Source organism: Sylvia atricapilla, chromosome 1 (genome assembly GCF_009819655.1).
Source record: "Sylvia atricapilla isolate bSylAtr1 chromosome 1, bSylAtr1.pri, whole genome shotgun sequence".
NCBI classification, from domain to species: domain Eukaryota; kingdom Metazoa; phylum Chordata; class Aves; order Passeriformes; family Sylviidae; genus Sylvia; species Sylvia atricapilla.
Window position 1 is genome coordinate 91,100,473 of NC_089140.1, and position 23,760 is coordinate 91,124,232.

Here is a 23,760-nt window from a genome sequence, read left to right on the forward strand (position 1 = left end):
CCTTTGGAAAATGAAGGTTGCCAATGAACTGCGTACACCCAGTTTTCGTGACCAGCCAACACGGACTCCAAAGAAACTGCATATGACGTATCAGCATCTACACAAATCAGAGAAAAGCATATTTCTTTCTAAAAGCCAACAAAGAGCAGGTCATTTCTCATACCTTTAGTGAAAATAATCAACTGCTTTCAACATCTACCAATATCTCAAAAAGCTTCCTGATGCTGAACAGCTCCTTGAAATCCTACTTTGACACAAGCCCTGAGTATCAGATTGATGGTCGGTGTGTTGCCTCAGAGGGGTCTCTCAGAATTCCTAGAGAACTCTCAAGCAGTGTTGAAATAAATGTCCTAAATCGGCACTATGTATACTCTTATACATACCTGCACCTCTAAATGACTGAAAACACAAACATTAAGATACTTCAAACAACAAATCAGGGTTTGCAGGAAGCATCATGAGCACTTTTTACACCTAACATCATACACACTTCATTATATTAACTAGGTTGCCAAACAATTTAAATGACCATAAAGTAAGCCTGCACATACTTATCTCTATGTTTCTAATCTTTAAGTAATAGCAGCACCTCTTAATTCATTGAATTCAAAAAGTAAATGAAAGATTGGCTATTAAACTGAACAACTACACAACAGCTTCCCTCCCACAGACAAGTACACGTGCTACATATTGTATTTGGAATATGCATAAGAATAACAACCCATGTTGGTATTAAGCTCTCTCACTGCTTTACCATCTCTTGTAAAACATCATTAACTTTTGGCTTTAAAACAGTAATTCTGCTTTTTTAACAGCTAAAAGTAATGCAGTCAACATGAAACAAACAAAACTAGGTGGTAGCCACCTTGTAAGCTTCCCCAGAACCATGAAAAGAGACACAAATGAAAAGTTGTGCCAGAGAATTTTACAGCTGTTACCTACCTTTAACAGTAAAAACATTCTCCTTTAGTTTTATGGAATCATCTTCAGTTTCTGGAAGTTGCTTTAATTTCGTACATACTTTCCAAATTCTTATCAAACAGTCCTGAGCGCAGCTTGCTAAGAAAAGGTCTTCACCTATTTGTTTTCAGAAAAAGAAGGAAAAAAATTGAGCCACATGTTCATTACAATCACTGCTGTGACTAACCTACAAGCACCTAACAACATTATCCCAATTTTTCCTGTTGTACACAGTATCATAAAAAAGTCCACTCTTTTATTTCAACATCAATTCACTTTCCCACTCAAATTCTCCACTATTTTATAATGCACTATGAACATGTCCCTGCTTGTAAGATGTGGAAGATATGGTGAGCATTGTACACCTTATACATATACTTCCCTACTATTTATGGCCTTTGCTTTTGGAATTCCATCAGTCTCAATACTTGTGAAAATCTCCTTTCCTCCTTTTCTTTCTCCAGGCTTGTCGCATCCTCCAACTCCATTTTTTTGTGTCATTGCAGTAACTATTTAATTAATTAATGTCTGAAAAGATTCTCCTCTTAATTTCCCAATTAAAAAAGAAAAAAAGAAAAAAACAAAAAAAAAAGGGCAGCAGGGGAAGCAGGGAAAAAAAGAGATAAACATGCTATTTTCCCCTACTTTCCCCACTTTGAAAAAGCAGCCAACTCTTCCTCACTCAGATACAGACATTTGTGTATTGAAAACGACAAGTTGCTAAAACCCCGATTTGTTTGCATTTAAGTACCAGTCAAGTAAACATACCTGAAACAAGCAAGAAAAATGTTTTAAAAGGATACAAAGTTTCATCTTGATTGTTAACATTAATTACAACCATCTCAGGAAAACCAACATCACAACCACAAGAGCTCAGGTGCTGCAGTGCATCAAGGTCATCTGTTGGAGGGGTAAAACACTAGTACTGCTTAAACCACTAATCCACTTCATTCATCTTTGATACTGACCACAGACTGCCCACTCAACGCCTCTTATCCAATCTTCATGGCCAGGGAGTATTAATGTTTTCTGAAACTGAATAAAAACTCCTGTTACATCACAGAAATGCACCTAATTACCATGCACATATCAGCAATAAGCTTTATTTTTCCAAGTCTTTTGTATTTATAGCTTCTATTATTTGAAACAGGGAAAAATATAAGCCACTACTGAGGATTATAATTTACACAAAGATTCGAGATGAGCCCTTTTGATTTTGCCACCATTGGATAAGCACATGTAACATCATGGCATTTCCCATTTATGAGCAGGAAATGATGTGAATTTAAGGTGCACACTTTCAAGAGGCTACAGTCTTTCTGTGATACATTTGAATTTTTTTTAAGTTTATCAGGCAGGTTTGATGTGACAAGTAATATCTTGTATTTCTGTGAAGTGGATGCAACTGCAGATGATGAAGAAAATGAATACAAGTAAAATGAAGTATAAAAAGAAGAGTAAATGCCTTGAAATTATTTCAAGAATAAATTTGTAATAGAATATGAGTAATAAGAATCACTTATGGTGCTGGAAATATTCTCTAAGTTTCTTAAATTTATTGACAAAATTTCTAAGCAAGAACATCAAGAACTGCAGATGGAAAACTCAGCATGAACATGGGCTCAGGAACACCAGAATGCAAACACAATCCGGATTTCCTTTTAAGAACTTTTACTAGTAATTTATTTTCAATAATAACATATGTAATAATACCCTTTTATTTTGATTCAAGTACTACTATTTACTCTTTACTTAGCATTTAACCCACTTCTGCTTTTCTTTGCCCAGAAACAGCCCTACTTCCATGACATTTTTTTATTCCAAGTTGAATTAAAAAGCCTGAAGTAACTGTTACAGTTAAAACACTAGTGTAGTTTAGTATGAATAACTTATCACATTACTTCTGGCATTATATTCTACTAAATCCCTTACCTAGACCTATTTAGAGCTATGAAAATGATAGCCTCTGCTATTAGCACAAGTCAGCAACTGAGGTCTCTCTTCCAATCCATGACAAAAGAAGAAAGGAAGGAAGAAAGAGGAGGAAGGAAGAAAGAGGAGGAAGCAAGAAAGAGGAGGAAGCAAGAAAGAGGAGGAAGGAAGAAAGAGGAGGAAGGAAGAAAGAGGAGGAAGGAAGAAAGAGGAGGAAGGAAGAAAGAGGAGGAAGGAAGAAAGAGGAGGAAGGAAGAAAGAGGAGGAAGGAAGAAAGAGGAGGAAGGAAGAAAGAGGAGGAAGGAAGAAAGAGGAGGAAGCAAGAAAGAGGAGGAAGCAAGAAAGAGGAGGAAGGAAGAGGAGGAAGGAAGAAAGAGGAGGAAGGAAGAAAGAGGAGGAAGGAAGAAAGAGGAGGAAGGAAGAAAGAGGAGGAAGGAAGAGGAGGAGGAAGGAGAAAGAGGAGGAAGGAAGAAAGAGGAGGAAGGAAGAAAGAGGAGGAAGGAAGAAAGAGGAGGAAGGAAGAAAGAGGAGGAAGGAAGAAAGAGGAGGAAGGAAGAAAGAGGAGGAAGGAAGAAAGAGGAGGAAGGAAGAAAGAGGAGGAAGGAAGAGGAGGAAGGAAGAGGAGGAAGGAAGAGGAGGAAGGAAGAGGAGGAAGGAAGAGGAGGAAGGAAGAGGAGGAAGGAAGAGGAGGAAGGAAGAGGAGGAAGAAAGAGGAGGAAGAAAGAGGAGGAAGAAAGAGGAGGAAGAAAGAGGAGAAAGAAAGAGGAGAAAGAAAGAGGAGAAAGAAAGAGGAGAAAGAAAGAGGAGAAAGAAAGAGGAGAAAGAAAGAGGAGAAAGAAAGAGGAGAAAGAAAGAGGAGAAAGAAAGAGGAGAAAGAAAGGAGAAAGAAAGAGGAGAAAGAAAGAGGAGAAAGAAAGGCGAAAGAAAGGCGAAAGAAAGGCGAAAGAAAGGCGAAAGAAAGGCGAAAGAAAGGCGAAAGAAAGGCGAAAGAAAGGCGAAAGAAAGGCGAAAGAAAGGAGAAAGAAAGGAGAAAGAAAGGATAGAAAGAAAGGATAGAAAGAAAGGATAGAAAGAAAGGATAGAAAGAAAGGAGAAAGAAAGGATAGAAAGAAAGGAGAAAGAAAGGATAGAAAGAAAGGAGAAAGAAAGGAGAAAGAAAGGATAGAAAGAAAGGATAGAAAGAAAGGAAAAAAAAGAAAGGAAAAAAAAGAAAGGAAAAAAAAGAAAGGAAAAAAAAGAAAGGAAAAAAAAGAAAGGAAAAAAAGAAAGGAAAAAAAGAAAGGAAAAAAAGAAAGGAAAAAAAGAAAGGAAAAAAAGAAAGGAAAAAAAGAAAGGAAAAAAAGAAAGGAAAAAAAAGAAAAGAAAAAAAAGAAAGGAAAAAAAGAAAGGAAAAAAAAGAAAGGAAAAAGAAGAAAAAAAAAGAAAGGAAAAAAATAAGAAAGAAAAAAAAAGGAACAGGAAAAAAAAAGAAAGGAAAAAAAAAGAAAGAAAAAAAAATAAAGGAAAAAAAAATAAAGGAAAAAAAAAATAAAGGAAAAAAAAGAAAGGAAAAAAAAATAAAGGAAAAAAAAAGAAAGGAAAAAAAAGAAAGGAAAAAAAAAGAAAGGAAAAAAAGAAAAGAAAAAAAAGAAAGGAAAAAAAAGAAAGGAAAAAAAAGAAAGGAAAAAAAAGAAAGGAAAAAAAAAGAAAGGAAAAAAAAGAAAGGAAAAAAAAAAGAAAGGAAAAAAAAAAGAAAGGAAAAAAAAAGAAAGGAAAAAAAAAGAAAGGAAAAAAAAAAGAAAAAAGGAAGAAAAAAAAGAAAGGAAAAAAAAAAGAAAGGAAAAAAAAAGAAAGGAAAAAAAAAGAAAGGAAAAAAAAAGAAAGGAAAAAAAAAAAAAGGAAAAAAAAAAGAAAGGAAAAAAAAAAAAAAGGAAAAAAAAAAAATTTAAAAAAAATAAAGTAAAAAAAAATAAATTAAAAAAAAATAAAGGAAAAAAAAAGAAAGGAAAAAAAAAGAAAGGAAAAAAAAAGAAAGGAAAAAAAAAGAAAGGAAAAAAAAAGAAAGGAAAAAAAAAGAAAGGAAAAAAAAGAAAGGAAAAAAAAGAAAGGAAAAAAAAGGAAGGGAAAAAAAAAAGGAAAAAAAAATAAAGGAAAAAAAAAGAAAGGAAAAAAAAAGAAAGGAAAAAAAAAGAAAGGAAAAAAAAGAAAGAAAAAAAAAAAAAAATCAAAAAAAAATAAATTAAAAAAAAACAAAGCAAAAAAAAACAAACGAAAAAAAAACAAACGAAAAAAAAAATAAACGAAAAAAAAAAGAAAGGAAAAAAAAAGAAAGTAAAAAAAAAAGAAAGGAAAAAAAAAGAAAGGAAAAAAAGAAAGGAAAAAAAAGAAAGGAAAAAAAAAGGAAAGAAAAAGAAAGGAAAAAAAAGAAAGGAAAAAAAAGAAAGGAAAAAAAAGAAAGTAAAAAAAGAAATGAAAAAAATAAAAGAAAAAAAAGAAAGGAAAAAAAAGAAAGGAAAAAAAGAAAGGAAAAAAAGAAAGGAAAAAAAGAAAGCAAAAAAAAGAAAGGAAAAAAAAGAAAGGAAAAAAAAGAAAGGAAAAAAAAGAAAGGAAAAAAAAGAAAGGAAAAAAAAGAAAGGAAAAAAAAGAAAGAAAAAAAAACAAAGGAAAAAAAAAGAAAGGAAAAAAAAAAAGAAATGAAAAAAAAAAGAAAGGAAAAAAAAAAAAGGGAAAAAAAAGAAAGGAAAAAGGAATAATTTGTATGCATATGAAAACATCCATACTCAGAAATTGATGCCTCTCTCTCTTTGATCCAATATTTCTGATATTCTCCAAAATCACCTTCCCATCAAACAGTATTACTTCTGCCTCTCCTCATCATACATCTGCAGTCACAATTATGAAGTGGTTTAGTTTGGAAGGACATTAAAGATCATCTAGATTCGCCCTCTCCAGCCATGAGCAGGGACATTTTCCACTTGACCAGGCTGCTCAAAGCCTCATCCAACCTGGCCTCAAGCCTCTCCAGGGATGAACATCCACAGCTACTCTGGGCAACGTGTTCCAGTGCCTCACCACTCTCACAGTAAAGAATTTCTTCCTAATATCTACTCTAAACCTACCCTCTTTCAGCTTAAAGCCATTGCTCCTTCTCCTGTAACTACATGCCCTCATAAAATGTCCCTAAAATTACAGACCCACCTATATATGAGATACATAACCAGAACAGGATACACGATCAGACCAAGCTGATCAGATACTTCCAAATGAGAAAGTTTAGGTCTTAAGAATGTGTTCTCATAGCCACCTAAGCCTCATTTGGCTGGTCACTTCTGCAACCACTGGCACTTCCAGATGGGGCATTCCTGACAGATGTTTATGTTAAACACCCAGCAGGTTGTGTGTAAAGGCTGAAAGGAACAGTCCAGGAAGTGAGATGACACAGCAACCCAAAGATTCTTCTGAAAACCACATGCTTATGGCAATACATAAAAAACCTTTAACAATTGATAATTCAGATAATAGATAAAACACATTTATTTATTAATTTATGTGATCTTTGACAAAATGCTCAGTATTTTATAGTAATCAAGGTTAGTTGGTAAATTTATTTCTAACTGAATGATTGGTTCAGGCTGAACTGCTGCTAACACCCTTCTCTTTTATGGTTCCTTTTATGCCGAACAGCATGTATATCTCCTGAAACTTGACTCTAATATTAATCTAAACACATAAGTAATCGGTTTTCCTTTTCAAGGTGTTGTGGTGTGGGTTTTTTTTTAATTACCCTCCTCATCTTACATCAAAGAGAACTAGTAAGAAAAGCAGCCATTTGTTTTCCCTTAAAAGCAAAAAACTAATTACTTTGAGATTATTAATACCACCCCAGATTTCTAAGTTATTTCTCAAACAGTTGTTTAGGCACTACTTAGTTTTAAGTCAAGCACGTAGTTCTTTTGTACTGTAGAACAAGCATAGTTAACCAGTTAGCTAGAAGTCTGTAATAATTTTTATTTGTATATGCCTACATTGAATAGTCCCATTGAACTATTCACATGATTTAAGGTAGAGGCTGCTGAATTCAATTACCTCATATTCACTCACAGCAGTAACACCAGCATCAGATGGTGTATGAGGCCTCACTGCTGAGGAGAGATACCCCAAACCTCTGCAAATGCATCCAGCCCCTGAAACAAGAAACTTGTGCTGCTGTCTCTCCCATCCCTATAATATCATCCTCCGCTCTGCACCCATCTGAGCAGTGTCACTACTGTGGCTGGAAAACATGATTTAGTCATGATTTAGTTTTAGGCAGTCTGTGAGGAGCAAGGAGTCAGACCCAGCAATCCTTATGGGTCTCCTCAAACTTGAGATGTTCTAAGATTCTGTGATTCAGTCAAAATTTTCAAGATACTGTTTGCCATAATAAAAAAGTTTCAGTGTCAACTGAAACTGAGCAAGGAGTAGTCTATGTTGCTATGCTAGGATTCTTATTATTTTGGCCCTTTTTTTTTTTTTTTGAAGTGTATGTCTCTTGGCATCCTATATTCAGTTTCTTCAGATGTATTGAGTTCTAAAATTGAATCAATATAAAGGTTTGTGCAGATGCACACAGTCATTATTTTTAGGTGATTCAGTCAAAGTTTCTATTATTATCGAGCTTATATACACATATTTTGAGCTGTCATTTTCTCTTTTTTACAGATTTTGTTTCTATAGCCTCATATTTGTTCTCTGTTTCAGTTACCACTTGGTCCTCACTGGATACATAAGAAGTTACAGTACCAACAGTTAAATCAAACAAAACCTCCTGCTCTGACTCTACTTCACAGGCTTTCCCATGCCTCTCACCTAATCTCTGAACATTGTTGCTTAGCAGCAATCTGGTCGCTTTCTTTTTAAGCAAAGAATAAAGCTGTTCTGCAGGTAGCACAATGAATGAATCTGTGGACATGCCCAGCACTCTCTGCACAACTAAACCTGCCCACACTTTGGACCAGGACCAGGCTAATAGCAGTTTGGTAAATTTGGCAATAGTAGTCCAAATCTTCTCATTTTTTTCTCCAGCAAACACTAAATGTGATACCTCTCCTCTATGCAGTTGTTAATATCAATAGGTCAGAAAGAGCCAGAATTATCTTTGATTCATCCCCCTATCCCACATCTCAATTAGGCCAAACTATTTGGGTGGAACCCAAAACACACAGTGCACCATCTTCTCAGAAAAACAGAAAAGCTCCAACAGAAATGTTTTGGTTTAAAAATCCAGTTTAGTCTGCTGGTTTACTTACTTGCCCTCCATAGGCCACATCTGTAGATATTATATCTCAAGCAGGAAAACATATTACGATTTCTGAAAGATTTTTCCCTGGATACTTTTATAAATCAATACCCTCTTCCAACAAGTCAGAAAAGCATTTTCTCTCTACTATTAAACACAGTAAGGGATCTATGGGTAGGGAGTCTCAAAATATGTAAAGTGTGCCCACTCAGTTTTAAAAACCAATAAGTTATTAATGAATAAATACATTTTGACTGTAAAATTAATGAGTTTACCAAAAGGTAGCCTGAATTAGCTAAGTAAAGATGCCTCATCGTCCCTCAGAGTCTAACAGTGCCCTTTAAGTTTCATTAGAATGCCCTGCTATGAATGCATGTTCCACTTCTGGAATCATACCCACATTTGTAACAACCTTTCTGAGGATGTTACCTAAAGGAAGTGCTTTAAAAGAGTCACTGAATTAACTGAACAGAGCTACAGGCCCTTACCAGTAAGGGAATGATACTGGAGCTAAGATTCTAATCACTGTTCCATGCCCAGTTCCAGTAAAAGATGGCAAGCCTATAGCAAAACTTCCTTCAAGCACCTTTAATGCTGAGAAGCCATTAAAAAGGTGCCAGCAGATGTGAGGAAACCTGATGAACGAGATTTATCAGCTAGGAAGGAATTCATATCAGAAGGCTTGCAAGCATGTTTTAATTCTGTTAATAGTTGTAAAGCACAACACAGGCTCTCACTGAGGCCTGCACAGTCCACTTAGCTTAATCCAGAGATTTTCTGGAATGTTAAGATAGACACCAAGAAGAAGTTCCACCTCATTTAAGAGATATTCTGAATGCCAACTCTGCCACAACAGCTGGTGAAAATACTTTCTGAAATTCAAAGTGTGAAAAATAACATATGCAAAACAAAATTGCTCACCCCTTGTACAAATAAAGTTTCCTACCTCCAAAAACAGATAGCACAAACTTGCTCATGAAGCTTAGGAGGGAATTTGTTTATTAAAGCTACCTTCATTTACCCTCCACAGACTGACTGTCTTTTAAAATTGCAGACTAACAATAACAATATACTGGAAAGTTTGGTCAACAATGGGCAAAATAAGTTACGTATCTCTGAACATTTTTGGCAGTCAAGCTGTATGTAATCTGTTAACCTGAATCATGAAAACAAGTTTCAAACTCTGAATGAAAAAAACCAACTGCACAGTCCCTGAGATAAATGTCTTTAACACACTGAGAATCAGCAGTGGCATTCTGCCATTGCTTATTTCCAGAGAATTCATTAAACTGACCTAACTCACAAACTACACAGGAAAAAAGAAAAAAAAAAAAATCGAAAATCTAACCAAGCAACCTTCTTTTCTACAGAGTGGTCAAGAAATCATTAAACACAGAAGAACGAGATTAAGTACTTATTTTACTGGCAACAGCAACCAAAAAAATCTTACTACTATACATGGCAGCACAAACTGGTAAAATTATCTATAAAGTAGCTTTTATCTCTCTCTCTCTCTCTCAAAAAAAGAATGTCTATTCTTTAATCCCTAAAGGGAGTGTATCTCAGCAAATGCAGCAGACTAAGTGGTTCTACATATGCCAGTTTCAAAGGGAGGCTCTAAATGGTAGCTGGTGCATTGAGAGAGCATTTGTGATTTGAAGAGATTTTTTTAAGGGAGTGAGAGAAAGAAAGAAGTGATACTGAATTCTGTTTTGGAAAATAGTCCAACATTCAACACATGCTTTATAATCTAACAAACTTCTGAACAGATGCAAGAGAGGACATAATGTTTTTCTACTGCTGAAAAGAAAAATTTATCTGTATGAAAAACTAAAAATTGCCAGCTTCCAAATAACACATGAAAAATATGTGCTTTTGTAAGATCAGATACTCCTAAAAATACTTTTTTTTTTGATGTTCAAAAGCAGTCAAGCATAAAGGGCATACTTTAAAACAAACATAAAAGTCCTCAGATAGAAGTCATAACAGTTTTATTATAAAAATTTATAGAATGAAAGTAACATCATTTCCATATGAACAACTCAATGCCTGGATACTTAAAAAAGAAGGACAGTTCCAGCTATTTTGTATCAGTGGGAATAGAAACAGGCTATCTTCACATAGGGGAAAAAATCAGGAAAAACTAACACTTTCATGCACTGACCACTTCAATATTCTGTATGTGCATTTCACCGTTACCCAGAAAAATGGATGAACTATTTGAAAAAAGCTGCTGTATGTGACGGATATGTAAAGACAGAAAGGACTCACTGAAGAACTTGAAAAGCATCAATAGCACATTTCAAAAGAAGAACTCAGTAATGCTCTGAGACAAAAATTGTAATTACCTGACCATTCTGCTGTATAAATAAACTTATTTTGCAGTCATCACCACCACAAGCCAGTATTGGTACTAGAAAGGAAAAAAAGGTCTTCATTTTGTATAAGATCTAATATTCTAGGATATGAAAAAATATAAATAATTTAAAAATCAATACAGAAATATATGAAAATATAACAATAGTAACAGACAGGCAAGTGTGGATACCACTTTTTTAATGTTTTTTTACATTTGCTCCCTAATAAATTAGTATCTTACAAACACAGAACTCAAAAGTTATTTTGACATGCAAATAATAGCTGTAAATATTTAAGATGCTAAGAATTTTAATTAATTATATTTTATTGATATCAACAGGCATTTGCTCTAAATACAGAAGAAGGAAGGAACAAAACAAAATTACTCAGAACTAAGGCAGTTCAAGTTCCTAAATCAAACTAAGGTAGGTTTAGATAGAGGTAGCATAATTACTATACAGGAAATAAAAAGACCCAAAATAGATCACCACTACCTGTACCCAAGAATATGAAAGCAATGAAACATTTTTCACTCAAGACTTGAGTAGCCTTGAGCAGTAGTTGACTTCCACTGGTAGCCTAAAAAGTGCACAAGCCCTATAAGTCTATTGAATCGAACCAGAGAAAGTTATGCCTGAGGTTAAAAAAAGAGAAGTTAGACAGTGTATTAGTTCCTCTCTCCAACAGAAGACGATGAGGAAAAACAGTTAATGTTTACTCCACTCTTTTTCTTTAAATCATAAGGAAGAAGTGTTACTGCTAGGGACTGAAACAGTAAAAGCAAATAAATTTAGTATAAAACTATGAAGAAATAAGTTATAAGTTAAGGGCTAGACAATTGCATTTTTCAAGTCTGGATAAAAAACACGATACTAAATTTCACTAAAATCAACTACTTCTTTAAAAAAAAAGCCTCCATGACATTCCTTCATACAGTTAATTTTCTCTTTACTATGGATAGAACAAAAAAAAAACTTGAATATTCATAATATGTTTATCCTCTGCACTAATTTCTTCTTTCTACTTGTACCAAATCTGTGCCTAGTTATCCACTGCCCCTCTTGCACTTCTCAGTCATATTCCACATTCTTATAGTTCCACTACTTGCTTTTTCTCTCCAATATCTAAGTAACAATTCACCTCCATCTCCTCCTCTCTTAAACCTTTGGATTGAAGGTGATAAGCTGCTTTGGTCATCAGGTCCACAGAAATTGGACAGGAGTAACCTTTTCTTCCATAAAATACAATACAATGGATGTTCTTGAAGACAATATCATCCTTACCTGAGAAACCCATTTTATGGGCCATTATTGTAACTACATATTTACTCAGAGGAATGAAACTTTAACTAAGAAAACCAAAGAGAGAATTTTGTTTAAGCTGCTGTTGTAAACAGATGCAAATACTTTCAGTCAAAAAGTTCTCTCAAGAAACATACATCTGGCAAAAACCGACTAGTAGGTAGTTGTGCAAATAAATGCTTTGGGGTATTAGAATTTCGATCTTATTAAGATTGAATTCCTGCAGAGGAAATAAGAAAAGTAAGTTGGATAAGTAGAGCTTTTCCAAATTCACTTGTTCTTAATTTTTCACCTGTTGCAATTCAGTTCTGATGAGACAATTATTTACTGTTAGAGGCCAAGCTACATCATGACAATTATCCAGGTGGTAGGAAGAATCAGATTATATGCCAAATAGACAAAGAGGATTTGTAAAATAGTAAATCCTATTGCCAGCATTTTAGAATCAGAGTTTGTGCAGACACTGCAAGGCAAAAAGCAAGCAAGCAACCAAAACTGCACAAAGCTCTTCTTCAAGGCTAAACTGTAAATGTACATAAACTCCTTAACAAATAAGCTGCCAGAAAGTGTTTGAACCGCATTCCAGCTGCAAATGACTGCTCTGGTTTTTATGAGCAGTTTTCTATCAGTGTTCCCTATTTGACTCCTTGACAAAAGTGGCTCAATTTTTTAATAATTTATTCTCAAGGACAATCAGTTAAAATCCTAGGCACTAGGAATGTCTTCTGAAAGTCAAAGCATCCACTGCGTATTAATCAATTTTCGATGCAAGCCTCAAATTTCTTTTCTTGGTAAAATTAAAGGTTACTGTAAATGCTTCAGGAAATGTAGTTTATGATTTTCAGAAAAGTAATTCTCTATTTAGTTCCTGATTTAAGAAATGCAGATTGTTCTCAAGAGAAAAGCTCCTTTGAATCTCTGTGCAGCTGATAACTCAGCCTTCATAAAGATTTCTGAGCAACTCCTAAATTTATCATAGATCATTTTTCCCTGAAGATCATTAAAATTCCAAATTGCCATTAGAGAGTAATGTTTCTGACAAATGATCAGCAGTGATATTTTAAATAATATATTTTAAGCTACTTTATTTAGATTTCAGAATTAACATACTCCTCAGCTATACGGACTACTATGTCAAGTTCAGGGAGAAAACCTGGTTATGCTTTATTAAAAGCCCCTTTACAGATTTCTACAGGAAAATTTCTACAGATTTCTATACGTTTATGGTTCAAAATCTAAACTATTTCTTGGTAATTTTAGCAGCAGAGGTCATTCGTATTGGAACTGGAATAAGAAACAGCAAATGTCTAGAAAAATTTTTAATTCCATAGAAATAAAATTTTTTTGCAGATTGAAATTATGCAAATTGAAAATAATTTCATTCTTGAGAAAAATAAAGAACTTTTTTTCAGCTTTTGAGCACTGTACTGCTTTGGATAACTAATCTGAATAAAGATGGGGAGAGTTTATAATAAAGGATTGTCCTGCTCTCAATGTAACTTTAAGCACTGCTGGTTTTGGGGATTCTGGAAAACCAAATTCCTGCTATTCCATCACTCAAAAAGCTTCAAGCATTTCATGCAATTTGAGTTTCAGAAACATTTAGTTTTAAGAGCTAATATGATAATTTTAATATATGGTGTTTTCAGAATGCATGGTTACTCCTCTTATATACAACATGATTTCAACACTGAACAGATGCTCTAGTGTGTTACAGTGAGAATTTTCTACCTGTACAGCACCATAAATGAAGATATAATCTATTGTTTTGCAATATGAATGTTATTGTCACAGACACCACAGGCACTTCACCTCTAAAGAATATTCACACTTGCAGTAATGATTTTAATTTACCCTCAAGCCTTTTAACTTCATCTCAACAAGCACACGTTAGTGTATTTACAGGAAAAGAGAGAGACGTAAATGTTCTTTAGTGGTACAGACACTGCTTTTGGTATCAGACATGCTCTGAAAACAGACTCTGGCATTTCCAAATGGCACAACACATCTTGATAGAGTTTTCATACCTCCCAGAATTATCAAAGCCAAAGAATAAAGTATGCTTGTAGGCATACAGTCAAAACAACACATCAGTGTGGAATGCATGCAGCAAAGAGCTGACAATTCCAGATACAGTAAGAAACTTTAGCACTTTTCCAGTTGGGAGCCTGGCAGGCCTTGATCCAAGTGAAAGACTCTAATGATACTTAAACACAAACTTAATTCAACATTTGTATCTGGCTTGAGGATACATCTTTTTAACTAAAAAAAGCTTCTACCTATTTGCACAAAAGGATTGTGTCTGTGACAGCCTACCAAACCTAACATTTCTGTTAATAGAAAGCTACATAAACCGTACTGAACAGTGAAGTTAAAGTAGTTCAACATCTCAAATTTTTCAAACTTAAGACTGAACAAGTGACAAACACTGCTTGGGAACCTACAGTTTTCAGGCCTTCAGATTTTTTCTGAATCTTGCCCTTCAATTCAAACAAGAAGAACAAACATATGCACCAGGAGGAAGAGGTGGAACTAACAGCATCATCCTATCCCATTCATTTACAGCATTGTTACCCCATTTTAAAGCTTTCCATTGCAAGGGTTCGACTAAATAACTCCGAGTGCCATTTTGAAGACACTATAATCAGTCTGTGTTTTTAATTTCTAAGAAGAGTTCAGAGAAAATCTTCCGATACAAGAATCAATTTAAGCAGATTTCATAGAAAACAAAAACGTGGCACACAGGTCTGGAGTCAGTCAAATGAAAATCTGTTTGGGGGATTTCTTAGATTTTTCTTCCTGCATTGATATTAAAGAGGTGCAGCTTTACTTACCATCACTGCCAGGCAAAAAGGATAAGCAGACATCCATAACAAATCCATTTCCAAATTGCAGAATTTCAATGCATTTAGCTGAAAAACAGGAACAGACAGTGTTTATCTCATCCACTGTAACTATTACTGTCATCTCCTTCTATATTATATAGTAAAAATTTCCCACCTATTTTTATTTTAAGAAGCTGAAAAAATGTACTTTTTTTCAGAAGCCTAAACAAGAATATCATCTTCTGTGTGGCCATAAAAATTCATCCAGTTATTTGAGTTAGAAGATAACACTGAGTATCAAATCTAAACAGCTTTAATGTGGTAACACACCAGAAGCAATAAATATTACAAAATATATCCTGTGGCAAGAGCGTTCCCAACACGGAAGATAAAACTGAATCCATTTGCTACAACAGTGGCTAGAGAGATAAGGAAAAACCTATAAACATCCCTGAGGATCCTGGAAATGGTTAAACTAGTAAGCCATCCAGATCAAAATAAACAAGAGGATAGCAGAAGAAAAACCTCTCTACACTCAAAGAATTAGTCCCTCTATCACTGTAACCCACACCAGCAAGACAAAATGGAAAAGATGGGACTTCATGGAGCTCTTTGGGAGCACCAAAAATGCCTTCTGGAACATGGGACTGTAGATTGGCACTCCTACCTCTCTCATGTAGGCAAGGCAATATGAAATCTTCAAATACACCAGACAAGGAAGAGAGTAGCTGAAGAAATGCAGTCACTATAACTCAACCAGCAAATAACACCTTAAATCTCTATTATCTTCCCAATTTATTTCTTATGTATTTAAGAATGCCGTTTTCCCATATTTCCATGCAAAGGCCTAGTTCAACAGAAGATCAAGATCCCGCTATCCCAAACTTCATTGGACTCAAGCCAATAGGAAAAAACAAGTGAGCAGTTAAACCTAACCTTTCCAATGCCAGCATTAATCATTTCACTGTGTAATTTTACTTCACACATGCATACGGTTAGTCTACCTCCACATTGCTGAGCAAAACAATGGTTCAGATTATCATAATGTGAATAAATCTTTTTTAAAAAAAGTAAATTCAGGCCACACATCCCTGATGAAATATAAAGATAAATCATTCTGCAGAACAAATCTGACCCAAGGCTTTCAAAGAGTAATACAGTGCTTTGATGTACTAAACTCCGAAGAGAAATCAATGTAGTTGCAATACAAGATGTTAGTATTTAATACAGAATGGATAAGCATTCATCATTCTTATTTAGCCACCATGTTATCCCCAACATTAAAAAAATGTTACCTTCTGCACCATGCCAAGACCAGATTCTTACAGTAGAGTCAGAGGCTGCAGAAGCTATTAGCAGATTTAAATCAGGTTCGTCTGACTGGTAGACAGCATCCACAGCAAAAACAGCATCTGTGTGGCCTTTGAGAGGAATGCTCTTCACAAGCTAAACACATGAGAAAATTTTACAGAGGCTTAAATTCCAGTAACTTACATGAGAGAATTTTTAAAACCATTTTAGAAAAAAAAAAAAAAAAAACAAAAAAACACTTAATACTGAAAATGAGTTCTATACCTGTAATGACAGAGTGTCTGCTAAGCACAGCTTAAGCTGAAGCACATTCCAGGAAACCCAGAGAAGGGATACAGCAGCAATGAATATTAACTTCACAGGATTTTGCTCAAAGCTGAACAGAATTAAATGTCCCTCTGTACACTATACAAACCTCACCCTTCCTTGAAGGAAGCTGGAAATAGTATAGAAGTTAGGAAGAGCAGTTTTCCTTCCTTTTTCTCCTTCTCTTGTCCCTCACTCTAAGGAACATCCCATAAAAATTTGGAGAACCTTAGTGAAGGAAACAGAGCAGAGAACACAATGGAATAAGCAGCAGCTATAGCAACCCTAGCAGAAATGTTTAGCATGTTCTCACAAACCAAAACAGCTTTTTACTCCTTTAAAATGCCAACATGAAAAACAAAACCGCTAAATTTAGACAATGGATACAGGTGATTCGATTTGCAATCTGTTCCTCATAAACACAAAGATCACCATGAGAAGCTTTTAATTTTGCAACCAGAAGTCACCCAGCATTTATCCAAATGTTATCATGGACAGACTTGACATCTCTTCCCAAAATACCTGGTAGCCTGGTAGGCCCCAGTAAGAATTTTCAATTGGTTCAATACAGAACTTTGTTTTTAAGAATTTACACTGGTCTAGAACTGCCATTAAAATTTCAGGTCATTCTGAAGGCTCTTTCACACAACATTGAATCTTTTGCCTTACATTCTACAGTACAAGTAATAAATAAGCAAGTAAGGTCTCCTTACCTTTCTCCACTTCTCTGATAAAAGCCAATTGTTGCAAAGATTTTTTTTATTTTCATTTTTGTTAAACATCTACTTCAACTTACATATTATCCTGGTAAGACTATCTATATACAAATCCCACACTGTTGCACAGATTGACTACAAATCACTAGAAATGGATATAAGGAAACAAGGAAGAAGAGTACAGAAAATGTCAGCTCAGAATGAGCCTCCTGGTTTGAAGGTGGTTTAGAGAAAACGGCCATGTGAGATCAGAAAGCTGATGAGTCAATAACAGACAAACAGGGTCTTTCAGACACCTAAACAAATCCACTCAAGGACTGACAGGTTAGTTAATTTCTTTACCAATGCTGATCTGAAAAAGATGAACCACAGAAAACAGGAAACTACATTTATAGTAAAACATAGCAAGGCAGAGTACCAAGATTTTCAAGCATATACACACCGGGTTCGGTTAAAAATAAAAAACCAAAAACAGTCCAAGTGAAACAAATAGTATGAACCAGAAATACAGACAAAACAGATAATCTGTGATATGTGAGAACCCAGTGCAGAGGGAGATTTGAAGAGAGGTAATGCCTGCTTACCTGATTATTATTCCATGTTATTGTATCTTTCCATTGCCAAAGAATAAGTTGTTTATCTGATCCACCAGAAATTAACTCTGTTTCAGAAGCTAAAAAATATGTTTGGGTTAGTTCAGTGTACACTTAACTTTGTAACAGCAACATAAGCAGTTCTGCTGGTTACTACTCACAAAGCATCACTGGTAACCAAAGCTTCCACCAAAATGAAGTATGGTTAATAGGAACTGCACTGTGCAGAACACGTTAAGAGAAGAGATACTCCCTAAGAAAACCTAAAGAGGAAATTCACAGGACTATTTAAAGTTCTGTATGAAAGTGGTAAAAATACCTTTCCAAAAGACTCTCAAATCCAACAGCGTAAATTAATCTGTTGGATATTTGTTCGGTCTTTTTGAAAGACAGAAAAATAAAGCAAGAGAAATCTAAACAAACAGAATTCAAAGCCTCACAAGAAAATTTAATTCCCAAGTTCCCTGAAAATAACTTATTTTAATAATTTTTAAGAAGAATATGTTTTAGTGCAAGTCGTTGAAAGGATGGCAGTTTATATCACTATTAAAAACTAATGTTTGCACCTCAATACTCCTCAAAAAAAGAAGCAGCACATTACATTAACAGTCTAATCAACAGTTGCATTTCTCTTTTTCTGTGAGTTTCCACAAACACCTGAGAGGAAGAATATATGCCAATGAACAGCCTGCCCTAAGCAACGTTAAATCCTGGAATTACTATCCAGCAAAAGCCTCATAAATGTCTCAAACATTTCTATCTATCTCTAAAAATTCTTTTTTTTTTTTTTTTTTTTGAGCACATAACCTCTATGCAACTCCAGAGCTTTATACCCAGAGACTGCTGCAAAATCATTGAAAATCAGTTTGCAAAGTCAAAACTCCAAACCTTACTAAACAGACTGGTAGCAGAACAAGCAGCACAAGCCTTCGACCTGGGTGAGCTGTGGCAGCCCCAGGCAAACACCTCCTTGGGGTGCCCTCGGCTGTGGGGCCGGGAGCAGAGATCCCCTCACTCACCAGGCAGCTCACCTGGGCTTGGCAGGTCGCATTCCTGTAGACTCATCTCTTAAAATGAGGCCACACCTCGAGTACTGCGTCCAGTTCTGAGCCCCTCAATTCAGGAAGGGCAATAATGTGCTGGAGCAGGTCCAGAGATGGGCAACAGAGCTGACAAGGGTCTGCAACATGCATCTTACGAGGAGTGGCTGAGGGAGCTGGGGGTGTTTAGCCTGGAGAAAAGGAGGCTCAGGGCAGACCTTATCGTTCTGTACAAGCATCTGAAAGGAGGGAGTAGCCAGGCGGGGGTCGGTCTCCTCTCCCAGGTAGTAAGTGACAGGACGAGAGAACATAGTCTTAAGGTGCGCCAGGGGAGATTGAAGCTGGACATCAAGGAAAATGTCTTCACAGCAATGGCGCTCAGACATTGGCACGAGCTGCCCAGGGAGGTGGTGGAGTCACTGCCTCTGTACGTGTTTAAAGAAAGACGGGACGTGGCACTGAGTGCCATGGTCTAGTTGAACTCGATGACCCCAGAGATACTTTCCAAACTAAATGATTCTGTGACAATCCCTATCGGGAAGCTGGCCTTAAGGCGAAAGGACGTACTGCAAGCGTCGCAGTCCCCCATTTCCCTGAGTGTACAGCGCAGCCCCGCTGTCGCCGGGCCTCCCCCCCGCTCTCCCCTGCGAGGGCAGCAGAGCTCTCGGCCCGCGGGGAACCGGCCCCGGCCCGGCCCGGGGGGACAAGGCCGCGCTACTCACCGCGGTCCCGCCGGCGGGCCCAGCGCACGCAGTTCACCCTGCCGGCGTGGCCGCGGAGGGCGGCGACCGCCCGCCTCACCTGCGGGACAGACAGACAGACAGCACCGAGCGTGAGGGACTGGTCCTGGTTCTGGTCCCGGTCCCGCTCCCGGCCCCACCCCACAGCGCATCAGCTCACCGCCGGGTCGTAGAGGACGACGTCATGGCAGCTGCCGAAGGCGAGGAGGCCACCGCGGCCCCAGGCCACGGCGCCGCCGCCCGCCCTGTTGGCGCAGCAGGCGATGTGACAGAGCGACACGGGCGCCGCCATCTTCGCCGCCGCCGCGTGCGCGACCCCGCGCGGCTCCCATGGCAACGACCCCGCGCGGGGCGGGGCCCGAGGGGGCGGGGCCCGAAGGGGGCGGAGCCCGAGGGGCGGAGCCCGAGGGGCGGGGCCCGAGGGGCGGGGCCCGAGGGGCGGGGCCCGAGGGGCGGGGCCCGAGGGGCGGGGCCCGAGGGGCGGGGCCCGAGGGGCGGGGCCCGAGGGGCGGGGCCCGAGGGGCGGGGCCCGAGGGGCGGGGCCTGATGGGCCCCCTGGCGGAGCGGCGCCGGCTGCTGTGGGGATTTTCTGTGGGGGTGGGAGTTCTTGCTGCGACCTCAAGGGTTTGAAAAGTTTAAGACTTTTCTGCTTGCTGGTTTCTGTGAAGAAATCCCTTCTAATCACCAACGTAAATGTCCCCTGGCGCTGCTTAAGGCTGTATCCTCGTCCTGTCGCTGGGTGCCTGGGAGAAGAAAGCGACTCCCGCTTGGCTACAGCGGCTTTTCAGGGAGTTGTAGAGAGCATTAGGTTCCCCCGAGCCTCCTTTTCTGCAGGCTAAACAACCCCAGCTCCCTCAGCCGCTCCCCATAGGGTTTGCTCTTGGGACCCTTCACCAGGTGGATTCCACCGGAGCTGCGGGAGAGCTGGGTACCTGCAGTATCCGGAGTCATGCCGCTGTTACCCCTTCCTGGGCTGATTCCATCACCTGTGAAGCCAACTCCTGATCAGGAATCATGCTCAAATTAAGTCTCTGACGTCGGGATGTATATGCTCTGTCATGGAAAACATGAGAATTTGCAACTGAGCAATGGCCAGACTAAATGTTTTGATCTGAATATGTTTGAATACCTTTGCTTTTCAGGGGAAAAAAAAAGTTGAGAACAAAGCAATTAGCGAGCTCCATCTGTTACTTTTTTTTTTTTTTTTTGCATTTTTTTGATTTATTTATTGCTCTTTCTGCACAAGAAATTTATGTCAAAACAAGAAAAAATAAATACTGCAGTAGCATTCTAGTTTTACTTGCATGGTCACTGGCTTTGAGAAACGGAGTCACAGTACAGGGCATTACACGGTATAGATGTGCTCAAATCCTATCAGCCACTTGGCTTCAGGGCTTCAAGGATTTTGCCAGCTCCCAGTAGCCACAGGCACAAACAGCTGCCCCACTGTAAGGCTGGGTAAGAGTCTCAGCAGGATCTTCAAGACATCCACTCTTGCCTCCAAATGCGCTGCCCCACACATGCCGAAGGCCCTGGAGCAGAAGCCAGGCTGAAGTGTAAATGGAGAGTTCTGCAATGAGTGTGGAATGAGAGAGAAACAGAGATGTGCTTCCTGTCCCCAAATCCCACCTAGGTTATCCTGAAATATTTGAACTGAAACGCTGGGAAGTCTGGGCTGGAAGGCAAAGCTGGCTTTACAGGGCTGTGCAGGGAATGAAGCAGGAGATGGGGGCAGGAAGAGAAAGCAGCAAAAGGCAAGCAGGCATCCAGAGGAAACACTCTGCATAGCACATGGAGCATTTTGGGCCCTAAACCTCTCCAGCTGAGCCTTTATCTCCCCGTGTGTTCTTGAATCCTGGCTGTCTGCAGCGTTGTAACCTGACACAAAAACATTGCAGATAGGCACAGTTGTTTTCCAGTGGGTATGAGAGGAAGGAAGCTGTGCCTGATCACACACAAGATACAGCCAGAAATGTTAGCTGCTAGGGGAACAAATGACTCCTTGCAGAAAAATGCATGGATCCAGCCATCAAAGCATGCCTTGACTGAGGAGTGCTGTCTTGAGCTGCCAAGGATGGCTGTGCAGCAGGCAGGTTGCACAGCAACCCCTTCTCAGCAGGCCTTGCCAGGGTTGGAGTCAGGGCTCCGGCAGAAGGAGGTCGGGCACTGCCAAAAAGCTGGGTCATGTTATAGGAGTTGCGTCTGTTGCTGTGGGAACAAAGCTGGCTCTGGCTGTGATTGTAGGCATAAGTGTAGGCTTGTCCAAGATGGACTGGGTGAGAGACTCCTCTGTGACACAAAAAGTTAATTTGACCAGTAGATAGACTGCTGCTTTTGCTGTCCTCTAAACAGTTCTACTGAGGTACTGCTTGTGTTGGAGAGATTAGGGGTTATGTCATGCCTGAGGGGGCAAGGGCATTGTGGCCCCATGCTGCAGGGTTTTGTGGGGCTGGTCCTGGCACACCTCCGGGTGCTTTCCCAGCCAGTTTGAGATACCACATTGTGGAGGGCTGCTGGTGCCAAGTATTTACAGTTGATTGCCTCTTTTCCCCCAAAAAAGGTCTGTCACTGTCACTGCTGTGCCACCCTAACACAGTCCAACACTGAGAGAACTGGGATAAATCAACACAGAATATGGACTTAAAAGTGCTATGAGGAATGGTGTAGCAGCACCATGGTGCCACGGCTAAAAATGCACAGGAAGCTGGATTTATGTCAGGACAGATCAGCCCAGATGAGCCTAGTTTCTTACTTGTCATTAGTACTCTGCCTGACCAAGGCCTCATTCAAATGAGACTCTGAGACTTTGGTCAAACCCAAGAAACTTTTTTTTGTGAATTCTGATGTTACAGGATCTTCTCTTGAAACCTAAAACACGTGGAGGATATTGTATGAGAATATCAGATAATTACTATAGAGCCAATATGCCTTTTAGGAACACATACTTTATAAGGAAGTAATAGTATGGTCAGGAGTATTACAAGGATACAAAAGGACATACTCTAGACTTGTCACCAGCTGCCAGTCTTCATTCATAGCTAATGTTCTCATAAAATGAGAATCTCTTGTAGAGACCCAGAGAAGTGGGTGCTTCTTTCCCCTTAGACTGGGTCATCACATCCATCCTTGTTTTCCTTCATATTCCCAGGAGATAACTTCTTTAGTTTTCAGAAATATATGTAAAATAACCTACCTCTTTTTCTCCCTTTGGTGTGATTTTTGGGATACAAGAAGAAGTCAGTTCATTGAACATCAGAGATGGTTATTAGAATGCCTAAGCAAACTTCAAAAGTCCCTCCATAGTTTTGTCCATATCTTTTATGTGTCCCAGTTTGGTTCTATCAATGGAGGTACATCTGCAAGCTCTGATAAGAGGGATACTACTTGAACAAAAGCTTTCTTGAGCTTGAAATAAATTTGTCAGTTAGTTAGGCATTGGAAAAATGTCTGTTCCCATAGCAATGTAGTAGTAAAATAATAATTTTGTATAGTAGTAGTAATTTTGATGGTAAACTCATGTTTACAAGTGAGGTTTTGCAGACAGAGGTGGCTTAGTGCCCTTTGTGTGCTCCCTACCCAACTAACTTTTGCCTACAACTTTATGAGTGAGATGGAGAAAATACAGCACTAATCAAAAAGTTACATTTAGTGTTTAATATACTTATCTATGTCTAAACATTGAGATGGATATATAATGTTGCAAATATGTTAAATCAAAGTTTAATGCTTTCTTTTATTGAGTGAAATCTTGATGTACAAGAATATGTGTTAATAGACAGGAGTCATTCTACATGAACACAATGAAAAGCAGCAGTCACTTTAGATTTATAGTTTAATTATATGTAGTTAAGTTCTATAGAAGAAAGTTCAAAAGATATTAAATGAGCAAAGCCAGTACTCAAAAGCTGGGGGCCTTTTTCTTCTAAGTTGTTGAGCTTAGCCTATCTTTATGTGTCTTCATTGTATACATGCTCATGAAATAATCCCTAATGAAATTGTCTCATATATAAGTTCCTGTTTGCTACTTTTACTTCAGATTGTTTGTCTCCAGAAGCAACCTGGATGAATAGTGCCTGGTGAATGAGACAGCTATTCATTAGCTATATCATGGCCCTAGGCTTAATTTGTTGTACAGTAGTAGTCTTTTCTGTACAGCACAGAATTACCTTTTTCCATAGCTGTCCTTTTTTTAAAATCTGGTACTGCCACAGCACCTGAATGTCTCATGAAAAACTTTATGAGTTACATTTTTCTTTATAAGGTAACTCTTAGGTAGAGGGATATTATTATATTCATTTCCTGGGGTCAATTTCTGCCTAGACCAAAATTCACAATAAAATCACAGACTCATATAATTGCTTGGATTGGATAAAAATCCCCTACTTTCAAGCCCCTGCCATGGGCAAGGACACCTTCCATTA

At 38.1% G+C, this 23,760-nt stretch overlaps 1 protein-coding gene across 1 annotated transcript in view; it reads right to left on the reverse strand.

The window, feature by feature from the left end:
- Positions 1-19,646, reverse strand: part of ELP2 (elongator acetyltransferase complex subunit 2) — a 41,004-nt gene extending 21,358 nt beyond the window's left edge. The window contains exons 1-9 of the mRNA XM_066327644.1: positions 19,500-19,646; positions 19,322-19,400; positions 17,551-17,639; positions 15,929-16,079; positions 14,643-14,720; positions 10,498-10,562; positions 1,929-1,995; positions 943-1,077; positions 2-97 (exon numbers count right to left, since the gene is read on the reverse strand). Of these exons, the coding sequence (XP_066183741.1) occupies positions 2-97; positions 943-1,077; positions 1,929-1,995; positions 10,498-10,562; positions 14,643-14,720; positions 15,929-16,079; positions 17,551-17,639; positions 19,322-19,400; positions 19,500-19,631 (892 nt within the window). The 5' untranslated portion in view covers positions 19,632-19,646. The remainder of the gene's footprint in view (position 1; positions 98-942; positions 1,078-1,928; positions 1,996-10,497; positions 10,563-14,642; positions 14,721-15,928; positions 16,080-17,550; positions 17,640-19,321; positions 19,401-19,499) is intronic.
- Positions 19,647-23,760: the final 4,114 nt, after the last annotated feature.